The 26,793-nt window shown below is 39.9% G+C and overlaps 2 protein-coding genes across 4 annotated transcripts in view; one reads left to right on the forward strand and one right to left on the reverse strand.

Moving 5' to 3' along the window:
* FARS2 (phenylalanyl-tRNA synthetase 2, mitochondrial) overlaps positions 1-6,090 on the reverse strand; it is a 367,678-nt gene extending 361,588 nt beyond the window's left edge. Inside the window, exons 1-2 of one of the 2 annotated variants that reach the window (XM_084618405.1) lie at positions 5,954-6,090; positions 3,523-3,616 (exon numbers count right to left, since the gene is read on the reverse strand). In XM_084618405.1, the coding sequence (XP_084474531.1) occupies positions 3,523-3,552 (30 nt within the window). In that variant the 5' untranslated portion in view covers positions 3,553-3,616; positions 5,954-6,090. Of the gene's footprint in view, positions 1-3,522; positions 3,617-5,953 lie in introns of those variants that run through there. The other variant, XM_084618406.1, reaches the window with a different exon arrangement.
* Positions 6,091-6,175: 85 nt separating this feature from the next.
* The window catches only part of LYRM4 (LYR motif containing 4), a 146,571-nt gene continuing 125,953 nt past the window's right edge, over positions 6,176-26,793 (forward strand). For both annotated transcript variants that reach the window (XR_014710127.1, XM_084618412.1), the window contains exon 1: positions 6,176-6,310. Coding sequence is in view for 1 of the 2 variants with exons in the window: in XM_084618412.1 (XP_084474538.1) it covers positions 6,225-6,310 (86 nt within the window). In the remaining variant the exon portion in view is untranslated. The remainder of the gene's footprint in view (positions 6,311-26,793) is intronic.

The raw sequence follows: 26,793 nt of genomic DNA on the forward strand, positions 1-26,793 counted from the left end.
ATTACTATAACCAAAATAAAAGGGAGGAAATCGCCTTTTTAGTTCACTTTTGCAGTTGACTGCACTTTCTGTATCACTTTCTTCTGATTTGTCTTTTGTTTGCTTTACATATACATGTGGCTTTCATACTGACACAGGAGAATGAAAAACGTTTTAAAAATAGGGCATGTGGTTGTAAAACCACAAAAATTATCAGTTGGACTCAGGAGCATGGGTAGTACCTGAATTTTTTTTAAATACTTTATTTAATAACTAGATTAGATTTCAAACTGACAGCATTCCTGTAAACAAGGTTTGCTTTAATATATTTTGCCTTCTTCCTCATAATTCTTTCATATTTTGGAGATCAATAAGAGAGCAATAGAACCTCTAGTTCAATGGTGCCCAAACTTTTCCTGTCACACCCCCTCTTACCCATAATGGAATCTGTCCACACCCTCCCCGCCTTTACTGCACAGTTGGCTCAGCAGAGGAGCTTGGGCTGAAAGCAGAGCTGGAGGGAGAACTGGGCCTAGAGGCGGAGCTGGCCTGGGGGTGGAGAAGGAATGAGAGAGGAACTGGAGGAAAGGGAGCAGAGGGTGGAGTGGAGCTGCAGCTGGGGCTGAGCTAGGGCTGGAGCCGGGCTAGGTGATATTCCCTCCTTCCATCCCGTGGGGGCTGACTTGGGTCCCGCCATGCGTCCCCCACAACATTCCTCTGTACCCCCCTAGGGGGGCACACCCCACAGCTCAGTGACCAATGCTCTAGTTCCAATGACTGAAAGGAAACTAAATTGAGAACGAGTCATCACTGCCCTAGTCTGTAAATCTACTTTTACTTATCTAACCTTTTCCAAGCCTTCCAAACTAGATTTTACTGGCTAAATTAAGATTGCAGGTTTTTTTAAGATCTCTTAAATATATGAATGAAGAAACAAAAAGTGTGGTTGTCTCAGAATTTTAGGAAGAATGTTATAAAGAATCTGCAAATAAAAATGGAAAATTCCATTTTAATATGTGTTTAGCATACCTGTTGCCCAGACCAAGAGAAGTATACAGCACAAAAACAATAAAAACCCTTCATTTCTTCTGTTCGTATTCCCTTAATTCACATAGCCAGCCTACAATGCTTCATTCTGTGACCTATAGCTACCAAGGAAACCCCAAGGAGTATGGTGCTGGCCATGAAAGTTCAGTTAATTGCATTTCTGTAGAACAATTTAAAGTTTCTTAGAACAATTTTAATTTTGTTTTTAACATAGAAGAATGTTTGAGAAGGTGCTATATGTAATTAAACAAAAGTGAAATGTATTTTAAATTGCTTGTATGCTTTTCACAAGACCCAAAGGATAGCCAAAAGAAAACAACTTGTGTGTGTGCAGTGTATAAATATAGACAGAGAGAGGTTATTCTACAGTCAATATTGCATTATTTATCTGTATTATTTACACACAAAGCATTATTTTATAAACACACTATAAACTGGGTCAGAAATGTAGCTGATGGAATTAAGAAAACTCAAGCACAGGTGCAGGTTAAATATCAGTTTAATCAGTGAAAATGGTGCACCACAAACACACCTTTTCTGAAGACAAACTAATTCACTATTTAAATAGCATGTAATAGATAGACCGTAATGTTAGAAACACTGCTATACCAAATAATACATATTGGTGATATTATATTAAAAAAAATCAATCATAGATACTGGTGTGATATAAACGACATGCGCTAGTCATGACAAAACTACCAGCAGAGCTGGAAGTTGGAGCCATTCTATTTGAAGGTCCGGAAAAATCTGGATGCTTACAGTGCAGACGAGAGAAAAGTGGAGGCTGATGGTGCGGCTGTGGTGAAGGAGCAATAACCCACAGAGCAGAGGAGGGTAAATCTAGGACTTATTAAATAAACAAGGAGAACCTAGTAACTGAATTATAACCTCATAATTCACAGTTAACTGTTTATTCCATGAGCAATACACTTTAGAGGAGCCGTGTGTGCGCAGACAACAGGTAACATGTACCCTTTGTCAGAGCCAATTCCAACAAAGCTGGGACCTCTTGCAAAATCTTGGGCCCACAACTTCAAGACTAAATGCAGATGACCTCTCTCCACCTATTAAACTCCCATGTAAACTCAGTCTCAGGAGAGGGTGTATGTCCTTGCAGAAAGAATAAGGAAAATGGTGGATGGAAGTTTCCTGTTAAACAGAAAGAGACAGAGGAAAACCTTTGCTACACTTCCCAGGGACATTTTTCCCAAGAGTCCTTGTGCTATCACCCTGCCTCAACGCTCTCAAACAGCACAAAGCAAATCATACTCAACACCACGTGACACCAGACCACAAGCAGGAGTCATCACATTATCATAATTTAATAGATTTATGGAGGCTAAAGCCAGAAGGAATCATCCAATCATCTAATCTGACCTTCTGCACATCACAGGCCATTACATTTCACCCAACTATCCCCATATTAAGCCCAAAGAATGCATAGATTTCAAGGCCTGAAGGGACCATTGTGATCATGTAGTCTGACCTCCTGTACCACACAGGTCATAGAACTTTCCCAAAATAATTCCTAGAACATACCTTTTAGAAAAACATCCCATCGTGATTTAAAAACTGTTTGTGACAGAGAATCCACCAGGACCCATGGTAAATTTCCCAATGGTTAATTATTCTCACTGCCAAAAATTTACACCTTATTTTCAGTCTGAAGTTGTCTAGTTTCAACTTCCAGCCATTGGATCATGTTATATCTTTCTCTGCTAGACTGAAGAGCCCATTATTAATTATTTGTTCCCTATGTAGATACTTATAGATTGTAATTAAGTTATTCCCTAACATTTTCTTAGTTAAGCTAAATAGATTGAGCTCTTTGGCATAAAGGCATGTTTTCTAACCCTTTAATATTCTTGTGATTTTTCTCTGAATCCTCTCCAATTTATCAATACCCTTGAATTGTGGGGACCAGAACTGGACACAGTATTCCAGCAGGGGTCACACCATGCCAAATATAGCAGTAAAATAACCTCTCTACTCCTATTCAAGAATTCCCTGGTTTATCCATCCCAGGATGTGTAACTTTAGTTAGACAAAAGCATTTCAGTCCTCATGAAACTAAACTGTGTGCGATAAACGGAGAACAGGAGAGACCAAGGTGCTAGCAATGCCCAAAGGGCCCTGCAATAATAGCGCATTGATTAGGCGAGATATGACTAAATATGCCCATAATCCACGGTGTTTCCACAATGTGGAGCCTTCCTGTGACTGTAGGTTTGGCAACGTTGTCTGAATCAGCCATAGGCCTTTATGATTGAAATTATCTGAACTTTGGAAGCAGTTCAAAGAAGTAAAAGTAGTATTGGACTGATATTAGTTATTGACTCCTGGATCATCCTGCCCCTCTCCTACCATGCAACCTTTCAACTGCCCAACCTCTCCCTCTGGCATTGCCTTCTCAACTTTCACTTCAATAATCCCTTCCTCTCCCCAACTTCAACCCAAAGAGCCCCTTAACAGTTTGTAATACAAAGAACTAACCTGACTTCTGGCTGCCAATACTCTGTCCATGTGGTTTGAATGTTACACCCTTTCCGCTGTCCTTCTTATGGGTTTGTCTTTCAAGGATTCGAGTCTGCAACCATTTAAGAACAAAAGAAATTTTATGCATGACAGCAGTCCTATTAAATTCAACAGGGTTACTTATTTGCATAAAGTTACTCTGGTGTGCAAGTGTTTGCAACATTGGAGCCTTAGGACAGTGGTTCTCCACCAGAGGCATACAGACCCCTGGGGGTACGCAGAGGTCTTCCAGGGGATACATCAATTCATCTAGATATTTGCCTAGTTTTACAACAGGATACATAAAAAGCACTAGTGAAGTCAGTACAGACTAAAATTTCACACAGACAATGACTTGTTTATACTGCTCTATATACTATGCACTGAAATGTGAGTACAATATTTATATTTCAATTGATTTATTTTATAATTATATGGTAAAAATGAAAAAGTAAGCAATTTTTCAGTAATAGGGTACTGTGACACTTTTCAGAGTAACAGCTGTGTTAGTCTGTATTCGCAAAAAGAAAAGGAGTACCTGTGGCACCTTAGAGACTAACCAATTTATTTGAGCACTTCATCCAATGAAGTGAGCTGTAGCTCACGAAAGCGTATGCTCAAATAAATTGGTTAGTCTCTAAGGTGCCACAAGTACTCCTTTTCTTTTTGTGACACTTTTGTATTTTTATGTTTGATTTTGTAATCAAGTAGTTTTTAAGTGGGGTGAAACTTGGGGGGTACACAAGGCAAATCTGATTCCTGAAAGAGGTACAGTAATCTGAAAAGGCTGAGCCACTGCCTTAGGACATGTGTTTAACTTTAACAATTCTAAAAGTCTAATTAGGTTCAACTTTCCAAATGCAGGATACCGTGTTTTGGTTAAGAAGTACCCTTCAAATATGTGACAGAGAAGTCTATCACAAGCCATTTAAAGACACTGATTCTGCATGGAGAACCAAAGAGACACTCTTGTTGAGGTCAGTGGCAAAGGTGTTGGAACAATTTCTACAGTGGAGGTGCTGAGAGCCATGGATCCAAACTGTAAACCCTGTATATGATGGAAACCACTTCAAGCCAGGGGGTGCGGTAGCACCCCAGCACTCCTAGTTTCAGGACCTAGGGTCAGTGGAGTGCCCGGCGGGCACAGGGGTCAACCTGCATGGTTCTCAATGCACAATTGTGATCTAAGTGAGGAAACTTTCAAATAATTATGAGTAAGGATTCAGTCCTGCAAACATTTACACATATGTATAAATGTTTTCAAGATTTCCCCAGTCCTGCAATCAGGTTTGCAATCAGACCCTTGCTGAACCAAATTTAAAGCTGGTTTAATTTTTCAGGAAAATTTCCTCACTATTGACAAGGCCTGTGAGCTTGACTGTGGTCTCCCGCCAGTACAAATCAAGAGTAGTTTCATGGAAGTTACAGGAGAATAAATCTGATGTGCATTAGTAAATAAGCAAGAAAAGCACAAAAATAGGGTGTTTTAGGAACTTCAAAGATGTGCAGGGGAAAGTTTCTCTTTTCAATATTTTGTTTGCAGGATTAATAATGTGCATGGGACAGAGTGCTCTGGTTTCTAATGACCTAGCAAACACTGTGTAACATTTTCTTACGAGAAACAGGAAGTGAACCTCTACAATGAAGATTGTAGAGCTGATTGAAAAATTGAAAAGATTTTGTGGGATACTTTGAAAGGTTCCATTTTGCAGGGACCAGTTTTCCATGAAACTTTGAGACTTTCTAAATACATATTTTTAGCAAAAATCTTGTTGGCTAAACTGAACTTTTAGCAATGAAAATGTTAGGCAGCACCTTGAAACACAATTTTGATAGAAGTTATGGTTTATAAAATGGATAAAAACATTGTGTTGCCTGAAAAAAATAACAAAGAGGTGACCAGTTTTTCCTGAGCAGGTCCACACGGGGAGAATACATTCACTATTCATCAGAACACTTTTCACTTAACACAAGTATCGGAGGGGTAGCCGCGTTAGTCTGTATCCATAAAAACGACACAGCTTCTACCCGCTTTCACCTTCTGGGAGGCAGGGAGCAGAGTTAAGGGTCTTTGTTCTGAGGACTTCACTGTGCAACCTGGGCCCGATACTCTCTGTGTCCTTAAATACATCAAACAGGAACACAGTGATAATTCATAACGAGGGGGTGGGGGGAAGGTTGGGGGATGTCTCAGGCCCAGAACAGCCCCTCGGGGGAGGCTGTGAACGTCCATCCCCGTGGCCGGGAGGCTGCCCGCTAGAGGCAGCGCTGCACACAGGGGAACCACGCGGCGGCAGCGAGCCGAGGAAGCGCCTCTGGCCCTGCAGCGTCTGGGCCCCCCCCCCCGCGCCCCGCCGGGGACCGTGTCCCCAGGTGGGGCCCCGCTGGGACCCTCCCAGCCGCCACTCACCGTCCCCCTCAGCTCTCTCGCCCCGCGGGCTCGCCGCTGTAGCTGCCCGAGCCCCGCCTGACACGCCGCGAGCGGAGGCCGCCGGCTGAGACCGAGGCGCAGGGTGCCGACCGGCAGAGCTGGAGCCGAGCAGGGGGCGGCCCCGGTTCCCGCCCCGCCCCGGGGTCCCCGCGCCCCAGCCCGGGGCTGAGGCGGCCGCACTGAGCTCAGGCTCCTGCGCGGGCGGGAGGGAGAAGGGGCCTTCGAGCGAGGACCCGCCTGCGCCAGCAACATGGCGGCGTCCAACCGGACCCAGGTGCTGCGGCTATACCGGGCCCTGCTGCGGGCGAGCCAGCGCTTCACCGCCTACGGTTACAGGTGGGGCACGGCCAGGGGAGACACGTGCCCGGGAACCTGCTGAGGGGTGGGGGAGGCTGGGGTCCTCCCAGGTCCCTGCGCTTTGGAGGGGCCTAGGTTCTGTCCCCCACCCCCCGGCTCTGTGTTCTCTGGCGCAGCTCAGGTTCCAGGCCCCTTTGAGGGGGGGCCCGGCTACAGGCCCGTTCCCCCTTCATGCCCCCCCCCCGCGTTCTCCTGGGATGGAGGTACAGGCCAGGTTCTCTTCCTCGGGCCTCCTGCATGAGGGTGGGAGAGACAAACCAGTTTCTCCTGTAGGCCCGCTTAACGTCCCTGGGTGTGGGGACCACAACCGGGTTCCGAACTCAACAGCTCTTCCTCCAGGGGGAGCCTCAGCCTGGCACTGGGTGGGAGCGGAGCCCAGGTTCTCTAACGCCCAACTGAGCCCCCTGTATTCCACAGGGGAAGGGCACCCAGATTGGGTTCCATCCTTTGAGCCATTTTTTTCTGCCCCAAGTGCTGGACGTGTGGCCGTCTCTTCCCCCCATTGTATGGGGTTTATGGGACGGCGGCATGCCAGACCCTGGCCTTCCACCAAGAGGACATGTCTAGGTTACTAGGGAACAACTGGCTAGCTCTGTGCCTGATATTACTTTTAGCTACCTAGTCCACTTGCTGATCGCAATGATGATAGAAAGTTAATTGGAGGAGTTCCTTTATTTTAGATAAGACTTTCAGTTCTGGTCCTTCTTACTTTCATGTACCACCCTCACGTTAACCATTTTAAAGCGTAGAAATTATGATAAGATGTGCACTTATATTGGATTCTTGCTAGTTTTCACGTAGAGATGCAGTCTTTCCCTTTCTTCAGTGAAATGTCTTGGTTTTGATTAGTCTGTCTCTAAATACAGTAAAATGGGAAATATTGTCTAAAAACAATTTTTGCTATATTTATGAATTTGAAAACACTAAAAACAATGGCAGCTTCTCGCAATACGCAAACAGTAGCACTTGCCTGCAGACCATCTGGAAGCAAGAAAACAATTCTACCTGTTGGGTTTTTTTTTTTATAAGACACCCATCAATGAAGTATATGAGCACGAAACTAAAATGAGACGCTGGTAGTCTCTTCTGTTTCTAAGATAAACAGTTCTACAGCATCTTTAGGACTCACATAATATGGTATTGTGGTATCTTAGCACAAATTCCATAAGGAATTACATTTATTCTGAAGGACAAAATCCTAAAAGTTAAACTCACTGTTTCATGGATTTAGTGGGAGGATTTTTTAATACTATTGCTTATGAGTCTATGCATTGAGTGTGAATCGTCTGCTACTGTTTCCCTATTTTACAATCTTACATTTTTTCCAGAAATGTTTACATTTAGAGTCAGACATGGAGTCGAATATTTTTGTATTGCTTCTGTCTTGCCTATTTATGAATGGCAATGTACATGTTTTCATAAACATATTCTGAACTTGGTCTCCCGATACCACAGTTCCTTCTTCCAATCCAAAAGTTATTTTGTTGCCATCACTGTGAAGGGTAATGTTAGTTTTAGAGTTACTGATCTCATTACTGATAGGCTTTAGAATAATAATGCACAGGATCATCTCCAGAGTCTGGCAGTAAAAATTATGGAGTGCTCTGAAGCCCAGATGTGTGGGCCATGTTTTAATAGCAGGAGAGAATTTAGTAGATAGTAAGTAATTTCATGTCTGGTAGTCTGCATGCATATGACCTAAAGAATAAAGTGTGATTTAAGACGGTAGGAAAAGAATCAGAAGATGATGTTGAGGTGTCTAATAGCTATATACTTGGTAGGAAGCATCTATGGTTTTTTATTTGGTAAATAACTTGTTGCATAGGTGTGTTTTTTTGGGTTTTAAGTAAAAAATAAAAATCAATATTACAAAGGTCTCAGCAGACACTTGCAACAAGTGTAAAATATAGTTTTTGATTTTAGTTCAAATTTGGATAAATTCAAGATCTGGAGAATCGGGGCTTACCTGTAGAAGAACAGGAAAACATTGTGAAGAACTAAAAATGTTTTAATTAACATAAAGATCTTCTAAAAGGAAAACATTGTGCTTCCTGCTTTCCCCCAAAAGTCTGGTCCTTTATAGAAGGTGCCAGATAGGCCAAAAATGAAGGAGTGAGGGTTAAATTGCTGCACTCTGAGACCGTTTGCAGGCAAAAGACCAAAGTAAAAAGAGAGTAGTCCAAAGAAGCTGCTTACAGATTTTGAGGCCTTGCACCCCAAAATTCAGAAGGATCAGAGGGAAATGAAAGAGGAACTTGTTCATAGTTTATTACATTAAACTTGAAGTGGGTGTCCGTTTACTTTGTAAACATTTGCAGAAATTATCAGCTGATATCATTTATTATTTTTATATTGCAAATTATGTACTGGGCTCCCTACAGATTTACATACTTTAAAAATTAATCTTGCTGAGGGACTTTCTTGTACATGCAAAAAATAAAATAAAAGACTACACCTTTCCTGCCCAAGGGGGGAAATGAGGGAAGGAAGTAGTCTTTGGTGGGGAATTTGAGAGTAGATAAAGATTTACTGTGACCCCCAAATTGTGAAAAACAAATAATAAACAGCCTTCCACATGCACTTAGTCAAGGAGGCTATAAGATTCTGCCAGCTAAGACACAGAATTGGGTGGTGGTAATAAATTGATCATACTGATTATGATAGTCTTAAAAAATTCTTCTGTACTCTCTCAAATAAAAAAAGCAAAATTATTAGTTTTCATGCTATAGAAAAATGTTTTTATGAGAGAAAATTGTTGTTGTAGCATGCTGTTTGAATGTTGTTTAAATCAATAATCTACCTCTGGTTGAATGTTCTGAAATTTATGATTCTGCTTCAAGCAAACTTCCAGTTGTTTTGGTTATTTTTGTGTTGGTTTGTTTTATGAAACATTATTAAGTTGTCACATTTTGCATCTATTTTAATATCCCCATTCCTCCTCCTTTCTTTGCGCTTCCAGCCCATTCTCCTGGTGTTTGTGTTCCCCCTTTGCTCCTATCTGTAGTATCAGTGTCTGACACGTTTGCATGTTTTAGTAAAAAGTAATTGCTTTCTCCCCTGTTGGCTAGATACAAGTGCTCCAGACCTTGGTTTTATTCTGTTTTGTAACATAGTTTGATACAGACTAAAACTGATCATGCAAAAACAGAATGCCACAAGCTATCTCTTGATCCATTGTTTATATGTAGTAAATCTTTCTGACCCTACATGAATAATGGGGATAAATTAAGTATCTAGAATCAGTCAATTATATCTTCTCTGCTACCCTGAAACTTGAAATATAATTCAAGGTAAATTGAAAAACTGGGACTTAGATTAAACAAGGATGTGAGAGGAAAGAGAGAAAATCATTCTCCCGCTGGTGAAAATCTTGGTTTTCTCCATTCTGTGGATCAGCCTTCTCAATCAGTTTACCAAAATTTGATCTGCTAGTCTTTGAGTTTTATATTTTTTAAAAAGGATGATTTTATAACATCAAGAGATTAAATTGAGACAGTGTTTATGGGCTTCCTCTGACCTAGGTGTGTTCTAGGTTTCTGTTACATGGGAGGTTAGTGAAGTTAAGCTCTCCAGGCTCTACTTCTGGTTCTTCCACTGATTCCAGTTTGGGCAAATTACTTAATTGTCTGTACCTCAATTTACCCATTTCTAAAGGTGATATAGTCACCTACTTCACCAGGATGTTGCGAGACTTGTATTTGGAAAGTGGAATTTGTCATTCAGCGTTCTCCTGTGTAAGTTTTGATTGGTGAGTGCCAGATCTCCTGTGAATAAGACTGATGTTCTTGAGTCTTGATTCATAGAATGTTGCTCTTGAGTCTTGATTCATAGAATGTTGCTTGTATCTAATGTATCATTGGGTCCCGTTTCCATGGTGACATCAATCCTATGTTGAAACAGCTGGTACCAGCACAGTATGTCCATGATCCATCAACTTGTGCAGAAAAAAGTGCTGAGAAATTAATGACATTTTTATCCTGCTTTCAGTCCAGTAGACAACAATGGACACTAATTTATTTGAGCAGTTGGCCATTTTTAGTGCCTCAAAGGCCTAATGCAAATTCTGGTGGTGCATAGAGCTGTTAATGTGCCTGCTCTCATCTTTGGATTTAGGCTTTGGATATTTGGGCCATCCCTAATAGTGGCCTGGCCATTAATTTGTGTGTGTCAGTGCACAAGTTCATGAATCTAATGAAAGAGTGAGCCAGTTTCTTTTCATGCATCAGCAGAACTGTAAGCCATAATAAAGACTAGAATATCTTTATTCCTGGTTATAGATAAGGCCCTACCAAATTCACAGTCCATTTTGGTCAATTTCACAGTCACAAGATTTAAAAAATAATAAATTTCATGTTTTCAGCTATTTAAATCTGAAATTTCAAGGTGGTGTAATTGTAGGGGTCCTGACCCTTAAAGGAGTTGGGCTGTGTGACCGGAGTCCCAGTGGGGGACAGCTGAGGTCACTCAATTAGGGTGAACTGCAAAGAATGGGGCAGATAATCCCCAAAGTTGGTGAATATTTTAAATAGATTAGATTTACCAAGCCAGCATAAAACAGCTTCTTTATTACCTCACTGGTTGCCTGGAAGCCAACAGCACAGTTCCCTTGAAGTAACCCAGCGTCAGGCCTCCATCCAGGTACCCAAGTCAAATATGATGAAGATTTCTGAAAATCTTACTTCATCATATAAAATAAAAGATTCTACCAATCCCAAAGGATCGGACACATTACCTCGCAGGTTAATGAATCTTCCAGATCTTACCCAAATACATGTATACAGCCAATTCTTATTAACTAAACTACAATGTATTAAAAAACAAAAGAGAGAGAGAATATGGGTAAAAGATCAGCATACATATAGATGTGAGTTCAATTCTTGAGGTTCAGATTCACAGCAGAGATAGTGAGCTTTGTAGTTGCAACGAGTTCTTTCAGAAATAGTCCACAGATTATAGTCCAATGTTTATATTTCAGGGTGGTCCAGTCAGTATTGGGATCTCAGTCATTGTGGCTTAGGCTTCCCCTGCATAAAACCTCAAGCAGATCTGAGATAAAAAGGCTCAAGACCCAAGGATCTTTTATACAATTTCAGGTCTTCCTTGACAAGTTGTAGTCCCTCGGGCAACAATAGGTAATCAGGGCATCTTTGAAGTGGATCCATCACCGGTACTTAGCTATACCAATTAACATAAGACAAATGCCTGTTCCTCCACCATTCGCTGGTGATTTGCTATACATTTCAAAGAGAGATGAATATCCCATGTTAACAATATCCCATGTTAACAATATATCCCATGAGATATCCCATGTTAACAATATCCCATGTTAACAAGAGATATCCCATGTTAACAATCCATTTAAATACTAGGATATTCTTTTGATCTCTGAATTATCAGAATACAGCATAGAAAGGGACAGTTGATTACATTGTTGAGCATTACCCATACATATGTAAATACACAAAAACACAAACATTATCTCCCCACATATCTTTAAGGGTTGAATCTGAGTAATTTTATTTTGCAGGATGTTTAATCCTTTCTGGCCATGCGTCACAGGGGGGTCGCAAGGCTATTGTAGGAGGGATGCAGTACTGCTACCCTTATTTCTGCGCTGCTGCCAGCACTGCCTGGAGAGCAGCGGTTGCTGGTTGGGAGCCCAGCTCTGAAGGCAGAGCCGCTGCCAGCAGCAGCACAGAAGTAAGGATGGCCTGGTATGCTATTGCCACCCTTACTTCTGCGCTGCTACCTGCAGAGCCGGGCTCCCAACCAGCAACCGCCGCTCTCCAGCCACCCAGCTCTAAAGGCAGCAGTGCAGAAGTAGGGGTGGTATGATATGGTATTGCCACTCTTACTTCTGTGCTGCTGTTGGTGGGTGCTGGCTTCAGAGCTATGGCGCCCGGCTAACAGCCACCACTCGCCAGCTGCCCAGGTCTGAAGGCAGCAGAAAAATAAGGGTGGCAATACTGCCACCCCCCCTAAAATAACCTTTGTGACCCCCCTGCAACTCCCTTTTGGGTCAGGAGAAACACTGGTCTCCTCCATGAAATCTGTATGGTATAGGGTAAAAGCATACAAAAGACCAGATTTCATGGGGGGGAGACCAGATTTCATGGTTCATGATGCGTTTTTCATGGCCATGGATTTGGTAGGGCTCTAGTTATATAGATGTTTGCAGTGTTGTAGTTGCATTCGTCCCAGAATATTAGAGACACAAGGTGGATGAGGTAATCTTTATTGGACCAACTTCTGTTGGTGAAAGAGACCAGCTTCTAAGCTACACAGAGCTGAAGCTTATTTCCTAGTCTTAGACCTCCTCACTCCCTGCATATCAATTCAACTCTAATAATTACTTTCCTAGCAACTTGGCAATACATTTCTGTCATAAAAGTTTAAATTATTCCCCTAGATAAACTTCAAACTATAGCTTTCAGTGGAAAAAAATGTGAGACAAAAAACCAAAACCTGAATCATCTAAGCAGCTGAAGGGGGAGACTGAAGGCCATGGCAAAATCTAGTCCAGGATATCACAGCACTGAAAGAATTCCTCAGAGACCAACTGGATTCAATCTCAGAAGATATTTATGGCATCTCTAAAGATGTCTGTGACATAGAATCCTGAATAGCTCACTTGGAAAATGAGCTGCCAAAGACTGCCATTGAAATCAGGGAAATTAAAGAAGAAACTGTGTCCTTAATTCTTAGACTACACCACCTGGAAGAAAAACAAAATGACCTAGAAAACAGATCTCGAAGAAACAACTTTTGCCCCTTGGGTATTGTTGAGGGTCTAGAGGGGAAGAATATTATCAGCTTTCTTTCAGAAGCTGCTCCCTGACATACTTAAATTGGACCCCTAGCTGCCCCCACTAGATATTGAAAAGGCTCATTGAATGCCTGGTACTAGAAGGCAGAAGTCTGGCAAGCCCAGACCTTTCTTCAAGCTGCTGAAGTTTAATGATAAAGTAATGTTAATGAATGCTGCCAGAAAAGCTGAAACCCTGATCTACAAAGACCACAACATTTCTTTTTTCTGACTTCTCAGCTGAGCTTAACAAAAGGAAGGCTGCATTCAGTGGCATAAAGCAAATCCTTCAGATACAGCATCAAGTACCCATCCACTTTCACTATGGATTTAGCAGACGCCACAAGATTTTTGCAAAACCCCCTCGGAAGCTTGGCAGACATTTCAAAGACAGATTAGATTTGACCAAAAATAGCAGTCTCTTTTTTTCATCATGAAAAGCATACCTCAACAAGTTTAAAAATCAGTTTTTCCTATGCATCCTTGTAGATAACGGTATTATTCACTTATATAATCTTTCAGCTCCTAGCAGATAACCAGCTAGATTGAACTCTTCCGTTGATCTCCTTTGGAACTGAGCAATACAACAACTGTATAGTACTGCAATGCATAGAGTAACAGTTTAATTCTAAGATGGGGTTTATAGCACCATCCACTGACTGAAGTATTAGCTGCACTAACCATCACAACTTGCATGGATAGACAGAGTCTCTTCACTAGCTCTATCTCTGATAGATTGTGTTTTGGTGACCACAGGTCGCATGGAAGTCAACATTCCTGATTTGTAGACTGTAACCTAAACCTTAAATTGCACTAGTTTTTATTCAATTTGTCCAGGGCATTTGAAATACTATGAATATGATTTTATATTGTATTTTTCATATTCAGATTTTTTACTAATTTATATTTGATTTAACAAATCAATTGTAAACTTACACATGATGAGTCTGTATGTATTTGCATATACTTATGTGCAAGTGTACATAAAATCTTCTGTACTTAGAATACATTATACATCTTCTAGGATACCTAATGGTATTTACAGGGTAATATTTGAGTTAAAATATATTTGTATTTCGAGATGTTTAGACTATTATTAAATAATATAGGGAGAGAAGAAGCAAATGGAACTGAAGACATCAAGGATCTGAACATGTCCACACTGGCTTGTTAATTTTTGGTATGTTCTGTTGCAAATATACTTCGGAAGACATATGAAATTTAACTGTAGAACTTTTTGTATACCTGACACTCTTAGAGGCTCAATTAAAGGCATAAAATCATTCAAAACTAACCAGTATCTCATATTTATAAATACAGACCATATCCTAGAGATGTGGTTTTACATATTTCCACATTGATATTTATCTTAAGGTTGTATATCTTAATGTATCTTTTTAAAACTGTGCCATGAATGTTCTTAGTGTGTGCTCCTGGAAGATGAGGGAACTTAACCTTCCAAAAGAATTAAAATCCTGAGACACCTCAGATTAAAAAAAAAAAAAGTACCAAGTTGCTTTATTGCAGGAAGCTCATTTAGCACAAATAGATGTCAGTAGAATCAAGACGTGGGCGGGTGTTGAGTTTCATTCCTCATTGAATTCTAAGAGCAGAGACGTATCCATCTTAATTCATTAAAGTATAAATTTTCAGTGCATATAGTCTTGGTTTGATCCTGAAGGAAGATGTGTCTTCCTGAAGGCTGTTTCAACTCAAGAGTTAATTCTAGGACGCATGTATAATCAAAGTGGAGGTAATTCTGAATTTTTCAATACATTGCAGACATTCTTTCTAATAAAAAAAAGACATTCCTCTAATATTGGGAGGTGGTTGGATTTATCCAGCTGTCTATCTAGCATAGTATTCCAATTATATGATACCCAGTTCTCAAAACACAATAGGCCAACCTTCATGATTCATGAATGAACTTGATTTAAAAAGATACGGAAATCGAGACACTCCAAAGAGCATGACTATTCATCTTACTCCAGAATTGACTTTTTTCTTGTGTCTTCAGAACTGATTTTAGCATGCCCAGAAGCAGCTATTGATGATATATTAATTTCAGATCATGCATCAATTATGCTTAACATAGATGCAGGTTACATATCATTGAAGTCTTCCAGGTGGAAGCTGAACACGCTGCTATTAAAAAATGCAACGTTTTGTTCCACAGTTGATTCAGTCATCTCTAACTTCATACAAGAAAATAAGCACTGAGTTACCTGAGATACCATCTTTTGGGAAGCTATGAAAGTTACTTTAAAGGATGAATATAAAATATGTCTCCCTAAAGAAGAAAGAAAGAAAGAGACTCAAATTACTAGAATCTCTGGATAAGGAAATAAATGAGTTGCAGAGAAAGCATAAGACTGACCCAAATAATGAAAACCTCCTACATTCTCTAATCAACACAGAATATAAATATAATGAATGCTTATCCAGCCAAGTCGAATTTATACTCAACAGGATCAGTCAAAGATATTATGAATGGGAGATAAAGCAGGTAAACTACTTGCCAGAAGACTTAACATGGAACTAGCCAACAACAATATTTCCTTCTTATTACATGAAGACAGGAATGCAAACATTGAACCAATAAATGTAAATAATTTAAGCAGTTCTATCAAGCTTTATATAAATCAGACAACCAATTTGACTCTAATAAATGTGATCATTTTGTTGAAGGCCTACCTTTTATTACCCTAACTTCAGAACAAGTGTTGTTTATGGACAAAGCTAGCACAACACAAGATAAAACAGTCTGTTAAAAAATATATGAATTCCAGCCAGGCTCCTAGGATGGATGGCTTTCCAGCAGATTTCTACAAAACTTTTGTAATCGGCTATCTTCTGTTCTTTCAAAGGTGTTCACTGAAACATTCCAAAAATGAACCATTTCTCATGAGATGAGAACTGCTTTAATTACTTTATTATTAAAGAAGAACAAAGATGGTTGCAACTGTGGCGACTTCTGCCCCATATTTCTATTGAACATAGATTCAAAATAATTGCAAACGTTTTGGTGACACACCTGAATGTCCTCTTTCCCTCAATTATACACACAGATCAGGTTGGTTTCATTAAAGGAAGATTGGCTGCTGCTGATATGATAAAAATCTCTCACTTGGTCACAGTGTGAGGCAACATTGCCTCATGGTCCAGAAAGCTCAGATGTTCCCGAGACCCAGAAAAAGCCTTTGTTAGGTTTGAATGGCCTTATCTAATGGCTGTCCTTAAAAATATTCAGATTTGGACCAATAATCCTGAAGTGGGTCAGTGCATTATACAGCTCTCCCTTCGCTTCAATGTCAGGTAATGGAATTATTTCTCCCACATTTCAACGAGAGAGAGCACAAGGGGGCTGTCCCTTCTCACCCTCCTTTTTAATGTTGCTGTTGAACCACTGGCAATGTACATGCATCAGCACTCAGCCACTGAAGGTGTGACTATAAACAGGAAAGAATGCAAAATTAGCTTATATGCTGATGACATTTTTCTACAATTGAAAAATCCATTCTCATCAATCCCATCATTGTTTAATTCAGCTGATCTTTTTGGAAAGATCTCTGGTTTTGCATTAACTGGAATAAATCACAAGCAATGAATATGTCCAAAAGACCAAATCCTTCTTAGTTTCAGAACTTTCCTGTTCAAATATGCAAGGAAATAACTTACTTGGGTGTTAAAATTTGTCCTAATCTTCCCAAAATTGTTTTGATAAATATGGACTATACATTAAAAAGACAAGGTGGGCATGGTAATATCTTTTATTGGACCAACTTCTGTTGGTGAGAGCGACAAGTTTTTGTCAAAAGCTTGTCTCTCTTAATCTTAACAGCAAAAGTGCCTCTTATCTTTCAAGTCTCTCCCTTTGCTCTTTGCTCAAATAAATAGTCTTATCATGCAATTTATATGGGATAAAAAACAACCTTGCTTGTCACAGAAAGCCCTTAAAAATCCTGGGCAACTAGAGGTGTGGGGTTGCCCAATTTGTGTCTATATTATCTAGCATTCCAAATGCATCCTTTAGTAATGTGGTTCCCCTCCTGTAACTCTGTATGCCAGCCTGGTTTGAGATGATAAAAAGTTTAGATATACCATTTGGTTCCTTGTGTTCTTTTGTATATCTTAAGATGCTACCTACACCATTAAGGAAAAAATCCAATCTTAAAATGATTACAGCATCAACTCTTCTAATTCTCTTCTCGAATCACTATGGGATAACCCATGCCTCAGGATCAAAACCAGCCCTACACTTAAGATAATTTGGATAGAAAAAGGATTAACAAAAAAATAAATATATAATACAAGATGATAGACTGGACTTCAATTACATATGCAAAAACATCAACTACTGCTGTGTGTCAGTTCCATCTTTCAGCAGCTGTGCTCAAGGATTCATGCAAGGATAGGGGACAAATCGGTCTCACCTCTAAAAGAACTTGTTAAGAAATATTATAGATGGCTTAATGCTTTGCATTACCCTCTAAATCTCAGTCCCAAATTAAAATGGGGGAAAGGACTTTGCCTTGCTATCACAACAGAAACCTTGGAGGATATCTGGCTTAATGTGAAAGATTCTTCAAGTTCTTTATCCTTGCAGTTCTTCCAGAACAAGATATTAAACGGGTAATACTGGACTCCAGGACATTTGTTTAAGGCTAGATTAGCAACACACAGTGAATGTTGGAAACAGCCCCATGCCAACCTTTCACACATTCTCTATACTTGTCAAAAAATGTGTGTGTTCTGGAATACCATATTTAGTGCTCTCTCAAAAGCTTGAAGTGTTGCTATTTTTGCTTCTCCATGCTTGTGTCTTTTAGGGGTACTGGATGAATTAGTATTACCAGTTAACATGAAGAAATGGATTGCAGTAACTATTTTAGTGGCCAAAGAGTTATTTTGAGAAAATGGAAATCTGCAATTCTGCATACACAGACTGGCTTAGTGAGCTCTGTACTATTACCTTAATGGAAAAAATGACTGTCTAATAGAAATGCTTGGAGAAAAAATATGAGTGTATCTGATCACACATGAAACTATTGCATACTTCTGCAGTTTAGTATCCTAATACTCATAGGTTATGTTCTCACTTATTTATCTATTTAGTCACTTTAACAGTTGATGCCCTGCACGACCTCTGTAGCTGAAGATTTTTTTGGTTGTTTGTTTTTCCAGGTTTTACAAACTGAACATTGAATTTTGCCAGGTATATGGTGTTTCCATCTTGTGTATGTATTTATATACGTTTTGGTTGTGTTATGTGTTTATATTTTATCTAAAAACAAAAAAATATGTATTCTTAAATTAAAAAAACCACAAAACAGGTTGGTCCAATAAAAGAAATTACTTCAGCCCCCTTGTCTCTCTGGTTATATAGATGCAGAAAGATCACTGTAAGTGCTTTTAGAGTCTAGGCTGAGTTTAACTAGCTGCACTACAAAAGTGTAACCTTTTTAACTAACTTGATTAGTAAAAAGAAATATGAAACAATTCCCCCTCCAGTTTGGAATTTGATCAACTCACTGACAGCTGTTATACATTAGAATGGGCTTTAGATTCCTTAGCTTCTCACTGCGATCTACTTGTCTCTTGGGCCTGGAGGGTGTTGTAGTTTAAAGATCATTTTTGTGAGTTGAAATTTCTGGAGTCCATATGGAAGAAGAAAGAGCATAGAAGACAGGTCTGCTATAGTGCACAAGGATTTTATGCAGAGGTGAAGAGATAGTCCAATGATTGGGGTGCTATACTGGGACTTCGGAGGCCTGAATTTGATTCACTGCTTTGCCACAGACTTTCTGTGTGACCTTGGGCAAGCTGGTTCCCTGTGCAGCAGTTCCCTATCTATAAAATTGGGATAATAGCTCTTGCTACCTCGCAGAGGTGTGGTGAAGATGAATATATTTAAGATTATGAGGCGCTCAGATATTTATGTTGTGTCTGACATACCTGGAAAAATAAGAGCTATGACTGAGACCAGAAAATGGTGTTTAGACCTGGAAAGCTCATGTTCAGAACTGGCTCTGAACTTAGGGCTAAATCAGCTTATCACTGGTTCAGCAGCACCTGTTGCTGACACCAGTTGTCATCAATTAGCTACTTTTCAAATGTACAACGAGCTTTAAGTTGGCAGATGGTTGTGCCTTTGCGAGGATGGGTGCTCGGGTGTGGAAATCCCTGCTGCCCTCCAACAAATCTCTTACTACTTTTAAACAATCCCTCAAATATACGTATATATTGTTTCAAAAATATTGTGACCGTTGTTGGCCTATTTATTACCTCATTTCCCCCGATCCCTTTCCCTTTTAAAAATAATAATCATATTGCATTTCATTCCCCCTGCCACCCCCAAACTGTAACGTTTGATCAGCTAAAGTGAAACTTCTTGCTTTACTGTTAGGCACTGACAAACTAGAAACACCTTTTATCCCCGGTCTAGATTAACAACTGCACAAATGCTTTATCTGTAACACATCCGTGCTGGATGAGTAATGCTATACATTTTGCTTTCTGGTTGTCCTAAATGTGATTGTGATTGACAGGATCTTCCCTGCTGTCAGCAGCATGTTGCATGATACTGTACATTTAGAACAAAATGTGATCCATGGAGACGTTAAAAATTTATCTGAAACATGGCATTTTCAGGAAAGTGTTGTATTCGGTCTTCAAGCAGGTAGTCTTATAACTGAGTTAAGGAAGCTAGAGTGTGGGGAGGTGTCAATTCTGCTCCCACAGCGTTTTGACTTATCCACCCCAGAAATCTGGCTGTACCATGACAATGAAATATTATGATTTGGTACTTTTCCTGTTTGAACAATTTGCAGTGCAATAAAGATAGGAAATCAGATGAGGGATGTGTGGTATTTTTCGTTGGTTTTCTTTAGTTTCCTTCTCTACATATATTAGTTGCCTCTTTCCAAGCAGTGGTAGATTTTGGAGCCTTCCAGGTTCTATTCCCGTATGGCATATAAATCATTGATGTAAACCTAGGTTTTTCTAAGTGTAATTTGTTTAGTTACAAAATGTTCACGGCATATTTCCTTGAACAGAGGTGGTAACAAATTTCACAGTCATTGCCCTTATACAGAAACCATATGTAAGGCCCCACTGCCCTGTCCCAAGAAGGCAGTGCCTCGTACAAAATCAAATAGATCCAGCTCCTTAAATGTTCTGTGTTACTTTTCCTCCTCCAGCCCCTACGCTTTTTCAACAGAAAATGGTTCTATCAAATCTGTTCTATTCAGGACCCATTTCCTTGGACTTCAAGGCATCATTGAATGTTATTCTAATACTTTTATCCTTTCCTTGTAAAATTAAATATGTTTCTCTTTAAAAACCAAATGAAAACACATTCACACTTGTGCTTTGGCAAATTTACAGAATTTCACTAGGACAGAGAGGAACCTAAAATATTTATGGTAGTAATTTGGAAAAACAAAATGTGATCCAAACTTTTGAAAAATAGAAATGGTTAGCTATAATTTGAAAACAATGAAGTGGGTCTTTCTCTGGGGACTGATAATTGACTTTGTTATTTGAATAAGGCTCCCAAATTAAGGAAATCTGATGTATTTGTAATCTGAAACACTATTTACCTTCTTTACATAGCACAGTGGAACAGACATTTTTCTTTTATGTAAAATTTAATTACAGGTAGTGTTTGAGAACTAATGAGGGTAATAGAAAATTACTGCTTTTGGCACAGATTTGTGTCAGTAGCAATATCTATATAATTTCTAGTAGATAAGAAGTTCTTTGTAATGTAGTAATAGCTCTGCAACATTGAAAGATCAAGTTCACTCCCCTTCCTCACCCTGCATTCTTCTGTAGCATGTGGTTAATTTTCATTTTCTCACTTTCAGAGCCTGAAGCTCCCCTTCTATATTCTGCTGCACTCAGAGAAAAATGATTGAACTGATTTACTTATTAAGCAGTGGGTATAAGGTTGTGATTCCAGGGATCTTTCTTAAATGGTGAGACAGCTCATCATTCTCTGAAGAAGAAAAAGATTTATCTTTTTCCAACCTGCTCAGTTAGCATGTTTAGATCCGTTAGAAAAGTAAGCCAACAGTAACTTGTGCCAGCATGCAAGGTGGCAGATGGCACCAGGATTGGCCTACTGTGGTCCTTTGCTCATTGGTTAGATCTAGTCCTGTCCCTTTGAACTCTGGCTACAAGAGAAGTACAACTCTGTGGTCAGTTGTCTCCACCAATAAGAGCTAAGATGAGAAAAATGGAATTTATTTTCTTGGTGTTCTTCTGGGTATGTGAATATTTGGGCCTCTATTGATTTGGCTTGCAGACAGGAAGTCAGCCACACTTTCTACATTCTGTTTCAGGTACCATGATCTTCCCCACTCCCCGCCGCCCCAACCTCAGCTGAGGGGAAGGATGCTTTCTTGAGCCATTATATGAAGTGTAAGGTATTTCACCCAGTTCCCTTAATATCAAAGCTCCTTGACAAGATCGGAATGAGGAAGCCACAATCATTCTGAAGGTTCCCTTCTGGCTGAAGTATTCCCAGTTTTTGAATCTATGAAAACATGGCCTTTTTTTACTCTTATTTTTTTCCCCACTATATTTTATTGCTTTTTCCCCCTCCCTTTTAAAAAACTTTTATTAATTACTTTCTCAGAGCACAATTTAGTGTTTAATATGATATAATGAAGGGATTGTATATACACCTACTTTCTGAAAACTGGTTGTCTGCAATGAAAAAAAACCTTAAAATAAACCTTAAGGAAACTTTAGATGAGCCCCGTGCAATGAATTGGCTGTGTCCCGGGGTTGGCTGGCATACAGGGGCTAAGAATCTATTCGGTATTGCAGGAAAGTCAGATAATGCTAGTTACAAAGTGGTATGAAAGGCTGTTTCCTTGATCCTGTTGGGTTTTTTTGTTTGTTTGCTTGCTTTTGTATCTTTCTTTTGATAACTGGCAATGGATAACATAGTGTTGTCTACTAAATGAGAAGAGTCCAAATACAAAATAAAGTAGAATTTAAGTGCATGTGTAAATAATACAGTGTCCAGAGGTTAAGGAATTTTCTTCTGACCATTCCAAATTATTGTTCTATGAAAACTGCTGGTTAAATAGGTGGACAAACCAGTGTGGAAGGTGGGATGTATCACAGCTTAGTATCAGGGCTTTGGAGCGGAGTCTGGAGCTGGAGCGTGGAGCAGCTCTGGAGCAGTGGAGCTGCAGGTTTTTGTCTGGAGCTGGAGCGGAGCCGGAGCACCGCTCCAAAGCCCTGCTTAGTATGACTCCTTGTGAATTAGTGTCTATTGAGTTACACTGACTTTGTGTCTTGAACTTAATGGAAAGATGATCTGTTTTTGTTTTTGGTTGACAGAAATTTTAGTGGTTGTTTCCATGCACAGTGAAATGGCATTGAAATAATATAATTTTGTAAACATTATATAAAGATAAGCCTGAGCTTCAAAATCTCTTTGTGGACATTGAGCACCCTAAAGTCTGAATATATTCAGATCATGTGTTTTGATTGAATCCATTACAAAAATATGTATCGTTTGCAAAACTCTGATCCCTATGTGGGTTTGGATTCTGAGTCTACTCGCCCAGTTTTGGGGCTTTTCAGACCCATGATTTTGGTTCAGGCCCATTTCTAATTTATTAGCTAATACAGATGCATGATATCATCATTCCACAGCTGTTAGATCATAAGTAGAATGTATGCTTTCTAATAAGTATATACAGTCCAGAAGTACAATATTTGCTCACTTAAGAATTTATAGATATAATTTTTCTGCCCCATTTCAACTAATTTTATATAGGCAAAAATCTGTCTCTTATTTTTAAAAGTCTTTTCTTTTTCTTTTTTTTTTTTTTTTTCCATTTTAGTTTTGGGTTCATTGTTTAGCTGCAAAAGACCTATGGCAGTAATATATAGAGAGGATGCTGTATATTCTTTGTTGCTTTTGTCTTTGATATCTGTAAAATAATGCTTGTACTCCTTCAGGGCTAAGAAGTTCCTAAAGTTTGATGTTAACTTTTAAAAAATTTATTTTAGGGGATATCTTCAACAATGTAACAGAAAGCAGAAGTGTCTCTCCCTCACCCTCACCCACTGAAAGTTAATTTGTTTTCTCTCTGTCCCAGGCAATGGGTTTTTAATTATTATTTTCAGGTCTTCATTGCTTTAGAAAACCTCACGGTCCTCCCTGCAGCTGTTCTGGCTATAGTGGTATCCATAACTAAATTACTAGCAGTGACTGCTAACTCAATATTGTTGAAGTTCATACAGTCTAATTTATTTTTGAGACTTCATTTGGTTTGAATTACCTGCGAAAGTAACATGTTATGACCCTTTAAGGTTGAGCTCATCAGAGATGCCTTCTTCTCTGTTCAGGTATCCTTTTGCTCATATCCTCAAGTTTTTGATTTCTCTCGTTAAAAGTGTCTTGCAGGGTACACAGTCTCTTTCTTTGATAATATTCATTGGCATTATTTATTTATCTAATAAACATATCTTATACAACATAACGCTCAAGTGAAATCACAAGAACTTATAAATATCAGTCTACTGTTTGCATAGGCAGGGGAAATCACAATATAACTTGCTCAGAGCCTTGGTATTGCCTGCCCTCAGGTCCTGATTCAGCAAAGCACTTAAGAACAGGATTAAGTGCTGTGCTGAATTTGGCCCTTCATTGAGAGGAAGGTGCAGACATCTGTAGATGCTCTCTTTAGTTTGTTAAAGTTTAAATTCCAAAATTTTGCTGCTGTCTCTTGTAACCATGAATCATTGAGGTTGATCGTTGTTTATCAACACATAGTGTGAGCCACTTTCAATCTGTATTTTACTACTAAGCTATTAGTTCCTTCAGAATACTGCCCCAAGCTTTGTTTGATTATATAGGCTTTTAAACTTGATCGTGCTGGGGGGCAAGTATAGTAGTTAACAATACTAAACTAACATGTTCGGAAATGGGAGAGCTTTTTCCAAAGCATTCTCCCTGCATGACACTTGTATTATTCTCACATCTCTTCTGAGCTTTCTAGCTGAGACTCGCTTTTCAATTTGACTAGCATGTTTTGGACAGCTCTGTCTTCCAAAGAGCATGTCCATTTCACCATTTTAATTTTAAACTCAGTTTGCCTATCTGTAAAAACAGCAGCCTCCATTTCTTTTCAAGAAATCTTTCTTGATTTCTCTTCTCTAATATTGGGCTGCTCAATGTGCATCTGGTAACATGAATTTTCTTCCTCTTTTCAAGACTCTTTAGTTATCTGACTTGCTCTCCGTAATTTGTTTCTCTCAACCACATCTGCCGTTACGAGTTTGAAGTACTGCCACACTTACTTATCCCCTATATTTTTGTGCATTGGTATCTGGTAGCACCTGTCCAGTAGAATTGTGGTAGGGGGAAGAGGGAGGGTTAATGGATTCATCAGATCCTAGAAGCTCAGTCACAGTTTTGGGGGACATGGATCAGAGTTCATGTCACACACCCCGTCAGTACCCAGCCCAAGGCAGGGAAGCTAATGATCCAACCAGCGAACTAAATTCAAAGATGAGTCCTGGTCATGTGCCACCTGAGGCATGTTATGCATACGCTAAGAAGAAGCCACAGTTCTTGCTAACAAATCTCTGTATTGTTTTACCCATATGGTTTGTTATACAGACCTGTTCCATCTTAAAGTACAAAGCACATGTCATTACCAGAAAATGCATTTCATGTTCTCATCCATGTTTTAACTCAGATAATATTTATGTGACCTCTGTGGTAAAAATGGAAGATGAATAGGGAATGGAAGATGAGAGTAATAGTGATAGGAACATATAGTTACACAAACTAGCTGTGTGCTCTCTTTGATCACAATTTTGTTTTCCCCAAAACAACCTTTAAATATCAAAGTCAGGGCTTGGAAAATCTTCTGTTCTTCTGGTGAATGAAAAACTTGCTGTGAAGAGTGGGTGGTCCTCACCAGCAACTTGTTTTTGTTTCTAAAGAAGCTTGTAGTCCATATGGTGCTGAACGTAATCTTCCATATGGGAGCAGAATGTAAACCAATATAGTATTGTCATCCTAAGTCCGCAGACAGGTCAGCTGCCTTTTATTTCTCCTTTCTTACCCAAATGACTGCAAAAGTGAATTAACAAGGACTGTGGACAGTCAATGGCAGTTTGTTACAGAATTATGTTAGATTTATGCTGCTTGAGAAAGCGCCCCAATTAGTAAAAGCAGAAGCAGGTAATTGCAATAATTGCAGTGCCATGAGGAGGAGGTCCCAGTGAAAGCAGCCTTCAGGGGGTTGGTAGAGTAATGGAGACTACATCCCCCAAACCCTCTTGCCTCAGCCACGAAAGGAGGAGGGGAAAGAAGAGAAAGGAAGCTCCTCTCCCTTCCAGCAGCCAGAGGGGATGATTGGAGTTTCAGATGCAGGTAAGTTGCATCATACGCTCATTTAACTTACGCGAATTCAACTATACGTGTTCGGCAAAAAAAAAAGAATAATAACAAGATACCTGTAAATAGTGCGGGCGATTCCACTCACCATTCCACTCAATGAGCGTATCCCCCGGAGTGACCATGAGATGGGAGATGTGAATCTGCTGTTCCCTCAGTCGGTCTCAGTTCCCGCGTGCCTCCCATAGTGTGAGCATCTCTCCACGCTGGGTGAGATTCTAGTGTTTAAAGATACTGTACATATTTTCTGTGCTCAACTGAAGAAACAGCGATCTGTTCCAACGCTGGAGGAAAAACTGGCTGTGTTGGACTTATTGAGAGATGGTATGTCTGTCTCCAACATGGCGCATAAATATGGCCACAACAAATCTAGCATCCGTGCCATCAAGATTTGAGAGAGAGAAATACATCAAGCCGTGGCATCTAGTGCTCCAATAACTGCTAAGCTGACAAGCCAGGTGCGTGATAAGACTTTAGTGAAGACTGAAAAGGCATTAAACTTATGGCTGGAAGACATGAACCATAAATGTGTGCCTATCGACGGTAACAAGTTGTGAGAAAAGGTTCTTAGCCTCTACATGCTGTTCAAACGTCCGGCTGAAGAGGGACAGCCTTCTGATGAGAAGGAATTCAAAGCCCGCCAAGGTTGGCTTAACAGTTTTAGGAACTGCTTCAGCCTCAAAAACGTGCAGACTCCTGGTGAAGCTACATCTGCACAATGAAGAGGCAGCAAAAGCCTACCCCGAACAATTTAAAAAAATCATAGAAGTAAAGGGCTATCTTCCAGAACAAGTTTTTAATGCTGACGAGACTGGTCTCTTCTGGAAAAGAATGCCCAACCGCACTTACACTTCAAAATCAGAAAGACAAGCCCCTGGCTTCAAAGCAGCTAAAAACCATGTGACTCTGTTGTTTTGTGGCAATGCGGCTGGGCATTTAATAAAGCTGGGCTTGCTCTACAGGGCTGCAAATCCCTGTGCCCTAAAAGACAAGAACGAAAATCTCCTGCCTGTGTTCTGGCAATCAAATAAAAAGGCTTGGGTGACGGCAGCATTATTTCTGGATTGATTCCACAAGTGTTTCATTCCAGAGGTCAAGCAGTACCTCGAAGAGAGAGGATTTGACTTTAAAGTGTTGCTGATCATAGACAATGCTCCTGGCCACCCTGTGGCACTCCAGTTTGCGCATAATGACTTTGAAGTCATCTTTCTTCCCTCTTCC

This window comes from Lepidochelys olivacea (assembly GCF_965140295.1).
Source record: "Lepidochelys olivacea isolate rLepOli2 genome assembly, chromosome: 2".
Lineage (NCBI taxonomy): Eukaryota > Metazoa > Chordata > Testudines > Cheloniidae > Lepidochelys > Lepidochelys olivacea.